The sequence below is a fragment of the Cynocephalus volans genome, chromosome 1 (genome assembly GCF_027409185.1).
Source record: "Cynocephalus volans isolate mCynVol1 chromosome 1, mCynVol1.pri, whole genome shotgun sequence".
Lineage (NCBI taxonomy): Eukaryota > Metazoa > Chordata > Mammalia > Dermoptera > Cynocephalidae > Cynocephalus > Cynocephalus volans.
Window position 1 is genome coordinate 144,908,721 of NC_084460.1, and position 10,534 is coordinate 144,919,254.

The window sequence follows — 10,534 nt, forward strand, 5'->3', positions numbered from 1 at the left end:
CATAACCTCTCAACCTGAACTCATTATCTTTAAGAAAACATTTTTGTATGTGCAAAAGCACCATTTATCAAAAATTGAAAAATCAGGGCAGAGATGGACAAATTGAAATGCATAAAATGAGAACTTACTAAATGTAGAAAAGAAATCAGAGAAAAAGACATGATTGTTAATGAAATTAAAACAAAATACAGGGTCCTCAAGGAGTAAGAGATTCTGCTATTTATGTAAGGGCCATTAAAGAAAGAAAATATAACAACAAAGAGAATGAAAATTAGACCAAAGAAGAGGTAAGAGAGAACATGATTGCTATGGAAGATTAGCAAGAGTGATACACCACACCTAAAATTGGGGTCACTGAAAAAGGAAAGAATGGAGAGGAAGTAATATTTAAAATTATAATCCAAGAAAAATTTGGTGAATAACAGTGGTCCTGAATCTACATATTGAACCATACTTGTGATACTTGATCCAGAAAAATAAAAACCAAGATATATTCTATTGCAAGTATTAGACTTTAAGATAAAGAAAAATTATCTACACCTTCATGTAGAAGGACAACCTCACTTCCAAAGAAAGGAAATCAGATTGGCATCTCGCTTCTCAAAAATGTCATACAAAGCAAGATAACTCTGGATCAATATTTTCAATACACTCAAGGAAAAAAAGCATGAACCAAGGATTTTGTATGTATTATTATTTATATGTACTTATTGTTGATACTTTCCAACTAATACATGTAGAAAGAATCAAGGAAACAGAAAATTCCTGTTACAAAACCAGAGTAATAATTGCTGTAGGCAAGATACACTGGTGGGAGAAACATTAAGGAGAAACAGGATATTTGTATACTCTCAATGTACCTCTCCAAAATATTAATTACTGGAGTGATAAACTACTTACACAAATTCTTTCATACTCCCCTGCCCAGAAAATAGTATATAGTTCCCCTCACTTTGACTGTGGCCTAGACTTAGTGACTTGTTTCTAATGATTAGGGGATGGAAGAGAAAAATCATGAACTTTGCAGTGTTGAAACGTAGCAGACATCACTGCAACAAAATATCAAGGTTAATATCACCAGTAATAAGACATGTTGATATCATGTACCCCCTGATATGATAAAATGAGAAGTGTGCTTTAATTCTGTGATATTCTTCCCTCAAAACTCTAGGACAAGTCTAGCCATAAGCAAATACCAGACTAACCAAAACTGAAAGACATTATTAAAAAATATCTGGGCAGTACTATTCAATAGTTTCAAGGTCATGAAAGACAAGGAAGGACTGAAGAACTGTCACAGATAGGAGGAAACTGAAGAGATTTGATGAGTAAATACAAAATGGAATCTTGGATTGGATCATGGAACAAAAAATATAACATTAGTTTAAAAATTGCCAAAATCAAAAATAAAGCCTGTAGTACTTGAATTAGTTTGTTTCACATTACCTCTCTCATGAAATTGAAAATAGCAACCATGAAAACACCAACCATGAAACCTCTCTGTGGATAAGCTTTCTTTGCATCTTGTTACGTGCTTAAGTAAAGATTCTTGTATATCAGAATTATAGACTCAATACCAAGAACATAAATTTGATAATTTGGATGAGCATGAGGAATGTTGGCTGAATTCAACCAGGAAAAGATAAATAAAAACAGTTCAAAGGTAAATAAACAAACAAACAAAACAAAGTGGCCATTTTCCACTACCTCAGTATTTCCTGATTTTTGAAAACAGATTTTTCAAATTAAGATCAATTATCCACAAGGAAAGGTACTTGTTTCAGAATGTTGCAACACTTCCTCTTCTCCATAATTCTTTTCATAGCATTTGTCACTTCCTTATTTCTTAGACTGTAAATAAAAGGGTTTAATAAAGGAATTACTAGAGCATAAAAAACAGCAACAGGTATATCTTTATATGCTTCGTTAACAGAATTTGGTCGAACATACATGAAGAGAAGAGAACCATAGAACATTGAGACAGAGAGAAAGTGAGATGCACACGTTGATAAGGCTTTGCCTCTTCCCTCTTTGGATTTCATTGTGAATATTGTGAAAAGGATGCAGAGATAAGAGATTAGGACGATGGTCAAGGTGAAAATTTGGATCAACCCTGCAAAGATAAGCAACATTAATTCATTGATATAAGGGTCAACACAGGAGAGTCTGAATAATGGAAGAACATCGCAAAAAAAGTGATTGATTTGATTCGACCTGCAGAAAGTTAACCTAAACAAAAGCCCTACATAAATCATGGGATGGAGGATTCCAGCTATGTAGGCCCCTGTGGTCATCTGCATGCAGAGTTTCTTGGACATCATGGTGTGGTACTGCAGGGGGCTGCATATGGCCACAAAGCGATCATAAGCCATTGCTGCCAGAAGAAAGCAGTCTGCAGTCTCAGCAAGACAGGCAAAATAAAATTGTGCCATACATTCATAAAGAGAAATAATTTTATCTACAGAAAAGAAGTTCTCTAACATCTTGGGGGTGATGGCACAGGAACAGCAGGAATCCATCAGAGCCAGGTTGCCCAGAAAGATGTACATTGGTGAGTGAAGGCGGCGTTCCATGTGAATCAACACCACCAAACCGAGATTCCCCACCATGGTGATCAGATAGACGGCCAGAAACACCACAAACAGAAGGGTCTTCAGCTCTGGGTGGTCTGTAAATCCCATGAGGATAAACTCAGTTGTCAAAGAGTCGTTTTCTTCAGTCATCTCTACTTTGTCTGTTGAGACAGAATTTACGGGGATAATAAGATTCTAATTGAGAGTGTATAATTTTCCATTTACATTTTTCTTCGTACCACAGGTAGAGGATCTTATTCAATCTTCTGCTGCTGTCTCTGGAATTCAGGCACACATACTTCTAGGAAACCCAGGTCCTCCTAAATGTGCCTGCACTATTTCTTTATTACATTGTATGCATTTTTAGGTTAGCTGTGACTATGGTTCTGTGAAAGGAGCTGTAAAATGGTGTGGGGAAAAGGCAGTATTTATTCCAATCCAAGCTCATCCAGAAGTCCTCGTATGGGTGAACTTGTTTTCAGTTTCCTAGCAGTGATCCTTAGAGACCTCTTTGGTCTCTGCAAATTGAGACTACAGAGCAAAGTATTCAAAAGTGATTATTTAAAAATATTTAGGTGTCTTTCTTTCTCTGAATTGGCTCTTTTCTACTATGTTCCTGTTTCCTCAGAAAATTGTATAATATTTTCTGAAGTAGATTAAAGCTAGTAAATGAAACTAGGCTTTCTTTTATGCTTTTTTATCTAACACTAGAAAAAGAGAAACTCCTTTCATCTTAACCCTATTTTTTAAGAACAAATTTATGTTTTGCTTTAAATACTATCACATCTCATTTAGTGAAAGATTAGGACATACTAGCTGAAAATGCTAGTCATATAAATTCCATGGTTATAATGGGTTTATTTTTTCGTAATCAAATCATCAAAAGAAAGACAATAGTTGCAAATTTTAGAAGTCCAATGCACTATCCATTGTGCCATGGAGCCACCTCACTAGTTGCAAATTTTATTAATTTGTTTTAAGTTGTTAAATATAAGCCTTTAATTTTTCAGCTGTCCGAAATAGCATCAATGCACATACTTGAGATATTTAACAGAATTACTTTGTTTTCTTACCTTACATTTTGAAATTCTGCCTCTTGATCAGAAAAAGTAGAAATGAATTTCAGTATTTTGTCTCATCCTAGTTCCCCATAGCCTTTCATTTTGAGGAGAGCTAAAAATATAACCAAAGAGCTGATATGTAAGAACAATGAAAAACTGTTAAATAATTCAGAGAAATAAATATGCCAATATTAAAAGTAAATAAAATTAGAATACTTCTCTTACATAGATTTCGTTGAGAAGAGCTTTGTGATAGATCATCATTTGGTTTATCATTTAGTTCCCATAGAATTTCAGAATATAAACCATGGTCTCTAAAACAACTGGGATTTAAAGAATGAAAATCCAAAAGACTACTAATAAGTCATTGTCAATAATTATGCTCCTTACAGTTCAAATTTAATGTTTTCCATCAAATCCTAAGGGGATTTCTCTGCACTGACATTAATGTGTCTCTCTGGAGAGATCTGGTCCCCAAAACATATAAACCATGTGGTATTAATTAAGGACACCCTGTGAGACAATGAGGTGAAAGCAAATGACCTTCACTAAATTCTGTTTGATGATGACCTTGCTGATTACTTTGTATCTGACCTTATCATTACATTTCTGCTCACCACCCTGTACATAAAAATGTAAAACAGAAAAGAGTCTCAAGGTAGTGTGACTGTTACTGGAGGAAGTGAGATTAATTTGGTGTGAAAGATAATTAAGATTTGGAAAGGAAACTAAAAGGTTGGTAGGATCAGCCAGGGTCATCAGTCTGTGAGTGGAATTTGTTACCACATCCTACAAAGCCTTTATTGGAAACTTTCATGTTTCCTGATTGGATATCATTTCTTTTTATAGCTGAATAGTATTTGATTGTGTATATAGTAGTGGGATAGCAGGGTCATAAGGTATGTCTATTTTTAGTTGTCTAAGGAAACTCCATACTGTTTTCCACAATGGCTTTACCAATTTACACTCCCACCAACAATGTGAAAGGGTTCCCTTTTCTCTACAACCTCATCAGCATTTATTATTTTCTGTCTTGCTGATAATAGCCATTATAACTGGGGTGAGATTGTATCTCACTGTGGGTTTAAATTGTATTTCACTGATGATTAGTGATTTTGAGTATTTTTTTATGTGCTTGTTGGCCATTTGCATGTCTTTTTTTGAGCTATGTCTGTTCAGGTCCTTTTCCCATTTTTTAATTGAGTTATTTTTTTGCTGTTGAGTTGTTTGAGTTCCTTAAGTATTCTGGATATTAGCCACTTGTCTAATGTGTAGTTTGTAAACAATTTCTCCCATTCTGTAGTTTGTTTCTTTACTTTGTTGATTGTGTCCCTTGCTGTGCAGAAGGTTTTTAGTTTGATGTAGTCCCATTTGTGTATTTTTGCTTTAGTTGTCTGTGCCTTTGTAGTCTTGCTCAGAAAAGCACTGCCCACTCCCATTTCGTGTTGCATTTCCTCTATGTTTTCTTCTGGTAGTTTCATAGTTTCCAGTGTTGAATTTAGGCCTTTAATCCATTGAGTTGATTTCTTGTGTGTGATGGGAGATAGGGGTCTAATTTCAATCTTCTGCATGTGGATATCCAATTTTCCCAGCACTATTTATTGAAAAGGCTATCCTTTCCACATGCTGTATTCTTGGCACTTTTGTCAGAAATCAGTTGGCTGTCAGTGAGTGGTTTATTTCTGGGCTCTCTATTCTGTTCCATTAGTCTAATTGTCTATTTTTATGCAAGTACCATGCTGTTTTGGTTACTACAGCTTTACAGTATATTTTGAAGTCAAGCAGTGTGATGCCTCCAACTTTGCTCTTTTTGTTCACGATTGTTTTAACTATACAAGGTTTTTTTGTGATTCCATACAAATTTTAATGTTTTTTTCAATTTCTGTAAGGAATGTCATTAGTATTTTGATTGCATTGAATGTGTAGATTGCTTTGGATAATATGGACTTTTAAAAATTAATTGATGACTTAATTTTTCCCTTACTCAATCTCTCTCAACCTTCCTCTACCTCCCTCCTCCCTTTTATTTGTTGCCTCTCTCCCTTCCTTCCTTCCTTCCTTCCTTCTTTCCTTTCCTTCCTTCTTGCCTTCTTTCCATCCTTCCATCCTTTTTTCGTGGCACCCACTTATGAGTGAGGGCACCCAGTATTTCTCTTTCTGTGCTTGGCTTATTTTACTTAACATAATTTTCTCCAAGCTCATCCATGTTGTTGCAAATGGCAGAATTTCATTCTTTTTTTTAATGGCTGAGTTGTATCCCATTGTGTATATATACCATATTTTCCTTATCCAGTTGTCCATCAATGGACATTTAGGTTGGTTCCATATCTTAGACATTGTAAACAGAGCTGTGATGAACATGCGAGTGCAGGTATCCCATTGACATGATGATTTCCATTCCTTTGGGTGTATACTCAGAAGTGGGATTGCTAGATCATATAGTAGTTCTATCTGCAGTTTGAGAAACTTCCATACTCTTTTCCATAATGACTTTATTATTTTACAGTCCCACCAACAGTGTAGTAGAGTTCTCTTTCCTCCACATCCTCACCTGCAATTATTATTCTTGGTCTTTTAAATGATGGCTAGTTTAACTGGGGTGAGATGATATCTCAGTGTGGTTTTGATTTGCATTTCCCTGATGATTACTGATGTTGAGCATTTTTTCATCTACCTGTTGTCCATTTGTATGTCTTCCTTTGAAAAATTTCTACTGAGTTCCTTTGCCTATTTTTTATTTGGTTTATTATTATTATTATTGTTTACCCTGAAGTTGTTTGAGTTCCTTATATACTCTGGATATTAATCCCCTGTCAGATGTACAGTTTTCAGATATTTTCTCCCATTCTGTAGGCTCTCTTTCTGCTCTGTTGATTGTTTCCTTTGCTGTGCAGAAACTTCTAGTTTGATATTGTCCCATTTCTTTGCTTTTTCTTTTATTGCTTGAACTTTGGGGGTCTTTTTCATAAAACCCTTGCCCAGTCCTACTTCCTGAAGTGTTTTCCCTATGTTTTCTTTTAGTAATTTTATGGTTTCAGGTCTTATACTTAAGTCTTTAATCCATTTTGAGTTGATTTTGGTTTATGGTGAAAGGTGCAAATCTAGTTTCCTTGCTCTGCTTATGATGTCCAATTTTCCTAGCACCATTATTGAAGAGGCAGTCTTATCCCTAATGATGATGTTAATTCCTCCAACCCAAGAACACGGGATATGTTTCCATTATTTGTGTCCTCTTCAATTTTTTTCACCAATATTTTATAGTTTTCATTGTAGAGGTGTTTCACCTTCTTGGTAAAATTTACTCCTAGTTATTTAATTTTTTTGGTAGCTACTATAAATGGGATTAATTCCTTGATTTCTTCTCCATCTGTTTCATTATTGGCATATAGACAGGCTATTGATTTTTGTGTGCTAATTTCATATTTTGCCACTATACTGAATTCATTTATTAATTCTGGTAACTCTTTGGTGAGTCTTTAGGGTTTTCTTTTTTCTTTCTTTATTTATTTATGAATATTCATGAGATACAATGATGATTGTCACTCCTCGTGGCATAAGGTGAGGGCCAGATTCATACCAGCAGCATACTCACAACCAGAAATTGCTTTTGCACCCTGTGTACCCCACCCAATTGTCCCGACCTCCAACCCCCTCACTCCCCATTCTCCTCCACTCCACTTTGTAGTCCAAGGAATGTTCTCTCCCTCTGTGAGACCAATGCACTACTGTGGTCTGTCTTTCCTTCCTTCTTTCTTTCTTAGCTCCCACATGTGAGTGAGTAGATGCAGTATTTATCCCTCTGTGCTTTTGTATTTCACTCAACATAAGTTTCTCCAGGTTCATCCATGTTGTTGCAAATGGGAGTATTTCATTCTTTTTCTATATATATGATCACATCATCTGAATATAGAGATAGTTTTCCTTTCTGATTTGGATGCTCTTTGTTGCTTTCTCTTGTCTTATTGTGCTGACTAGAACTTCCAGTACTATGTTGAATAAGAGTGGAGAAAGTGCACATCTTTGCCTTGTTCCAGATCTTAAAGAAAAAGCCTCCAATTTGTGTCCATTCAGTATGATATTAGTTGTGGGTCTGTCATATGTGGGCTTTATTATGTTGAAGTACATTCCTCTATACCTAATTTGTGGAGTGTTTTTACCATGTTGGATTTTATCAACTTCTTTTTCTCCATCTATTGAAATTATCACATTTCCCCCCCTTCATTCTATAATAGTTTTAAGATGATGAATGACAAGAAAAGACTGAGAAACTGTCACAGATGGGAATAAACCTAAGAGACTTGAGACGTAAATGTAAAATGGAACCCTAAATTGGATCACAGAACAAAAATACAACATTTGTTTAAAAATTGCTAAAATCCAAAATAAAGCCTGTTATCGAGTTAACAGTATTGTATCAGTGTTAACACCTTAGTTTGGATAAGTGTGCCATGATTATATAAGATGTTCACATTAGGGGAACTTGAGACAAGGGCACTGTCTGTAGCTACTCTGTAAATCTAAAGTCTGGAACAATACTAAAGTTAAGAAAAGTGAAGACAGCCACAGAGAAGAAGGGAGTGAATTATGTAAAACAAGCTTACAGTAGTCAAAGAATATTATTTAAAGCAGACAAACCAAATGTAGCATCATAAATGCAGAAAAAGAGGATTGATTATGTAATAAAGGTAAAAACTAAAACAAGAATACATACCATCTGAAATGCCAGAATAAATATAAAAGAGCAAATAAAGCAATCCAAATAAATATATGGTAAATATAACATAATACAGCTGGTAAATATGAAATGAAACAATATTATGGAGTTTGAACCAATTACATAAGTCATAGAAGTTATTGTAAATGGAATTAACTCACCTATTATAAGAAAGATATTTTCAGAATTGCTCAAAAAGGAAAACTCAGCCCATTACTTTGTACAAGAGATATAGCTAAAAAAAAGTGATTCATAAAAGCTTCATATGAACAGACGAGTAGAGGCATTTGCAGTAAGTATTGAAAACTCTCAATACCCGTTCATAATAGACTAGTTGAACAAACACACAATGGTGAACAAGAAAGCTATAAAAAAGGGGGGGAGGGTATATGTTACCGCATACAAGTATGAAATGATTTCCAGTTTATGTTGTAAAGTCATTCTCATCCGGTTATTCCTCAAATATCAGCATTTTTTCACCTTTTAAGGCACAGTTTACTTATGATGCTACTTCATAACTAAAAGACTAAGGCTTCATGGAACCCCCAAGCCTCCGGGTAAAAGGCATCATTGAAGTTAACTATAAGTACTAACTTCTCTTACAGTAACTTCGGATTTGTTCACAATTGTAACTAATTACCCTCTGACACGATTAATTGCTAGTGTAACTAGCTACACTATAGCAGAATCTATAGTCTCACTGATTACTTAGTTTGCTCCTGATGGTTCCTAACAGATAAGATTTTGAAGTACATTTAAATAGAATCTGTACTTTGCAAACTTATTTATTTGATTCACACTGGATTATATTTTACTAATTTAATACTTTATAAAATGGCCATTTTCCACTTTCTCAACATTCCTTGATTTTGAAAACAGGTTTATCAGATTAAAATCAATTATCCACAGGGGATGATACTTGTTTCAGAACGTTACATTTTCTCTTCATAATTCTTTTCATAGCATTCGTCACTTCCTTATTTCTTAGACTGTAAATAAAGGGGTTTAATAAAGGAATTACTAGAGTATAAAAAACAGCAACGGGTATATCTTTATATGCTTCATCAACAGAATTTGGTCGAACATACATGAAGAGAAGAGAACCATAGAACATTGAGACAGAGAGAAAGTGAGATGCACACGTTGATAAGGTTTTGCCTCTTCCCTCTTTGGATTTCATTGTGAATATTGTGAAAAGGATGCAGAGATAAGAGATTAGGACGATGGTCAAGGTGAAGATTTGAACTAACCCTGCAAAGGTAAGTACCATCAGTTCATTGATGTAAGGGTCAACACAGGAGAGTCTGAATAATGGAAGAACATCGCAAAAAAAGTGATTGATTTGATTCGACCTGCAGAAAGTTAACCTAAACAAAAGCCCTACATAAATCATGGGATGGAGGATTCCAGCTATGTAGGCCCCTGTGGTCATCTGCATGCAGAGTTTCTTGGACATCATGGTGTGGTACTGCAGGGGGCTGCATATGGCCACAAAGCGATCATAAGCCATTGCCGCCAGAAGAAAGCAGTCTGCAGTCTCAGCAAGACAGGCAAAATAAAATTGTGCCATACATTCATAAAGAGAAATAATTTTATCTACAGAAAAGAAGTTCTCTAACATTTTGGGGGTGATGGCACAGGAACAGCAGGAATCCATCAGAGCCAGGTTGCCCAGAAAGATGTACATTGGTGAGTGAAGGCGGCGTTCCATGTGAATCAACACCACCAAACCGAGATTCCCCACCATGGTGATCAGATAGACGGCCAGAAACACCACAAACAGAAGGGTCTTCAGCTCTGGGTGGTCTGTAAATCCCATGAGGATAAACTCAGTTGTCAAAGAGTCGTTTTCTTCAGTCATCTCTACTTTGTCTGTTGAGACAGAATTTACGAGGATAATAAGATTCTAATTGAGAGTGTATAATTTTCCATTTACATTTTTCTTCGTACCACAGGTAGAGGATCTTATTCAATCTTCTGCTGCTGTCTCTGGAATTCAGGCACACATACTTCTAGAAAACCCAGGTCCTCCTAAATGTGCCTGCACTATTTCTTTATTACATTGTATGCATTTTTAGGTTAGCTGTGACTTATGGTTCTGTGAATGGAGCTGTAAAATGGTGTGGGGAAAAGGCAGTATTTATTCCAATCCAAGCTCATCCAGAAGTCCTCGTATGGGTGAACTT

At 35.5% G+C, this 10,534-nt stretch overlaps 2 protein-coding genes across 2 annotated transcripts; both read right to left on the reverse strand.

Annotated features, from left to right (window-relative positions):
• Window positions 1-1,751: 1,751 nt before the first annotated feature.
• LOC134391344 (olfactory receptor 5K3-like) lies at window positions 1,752-2,723 on the reverse strand. The gene has a single exon (XM_063115407.1). It carries the CDS (start codon window positions 2,721-2,723, stop codon window positions 1,752-1,754), a length of 972 nt encoding a protein of 323 aa, XP_062971477.1.
• A 6,520-nt stretch (window positions 2,724-9,243) lies between these two features.
• Window positions 9,244-10,209, reverse strand: LOC134391423 (olfactory receptor 5K1-like). The gene has a single exon (XM_063115476.1). It carries the CDS (start codon window positions 10,207-10,209, stop codon window positions 9,244-9,246), a length of 966 nt encoding a protein of 321 aa, XP_062971546.1.
• Between the last annotated feature and the right edge of the window lie 325 nt (window positions 10,210-10,534).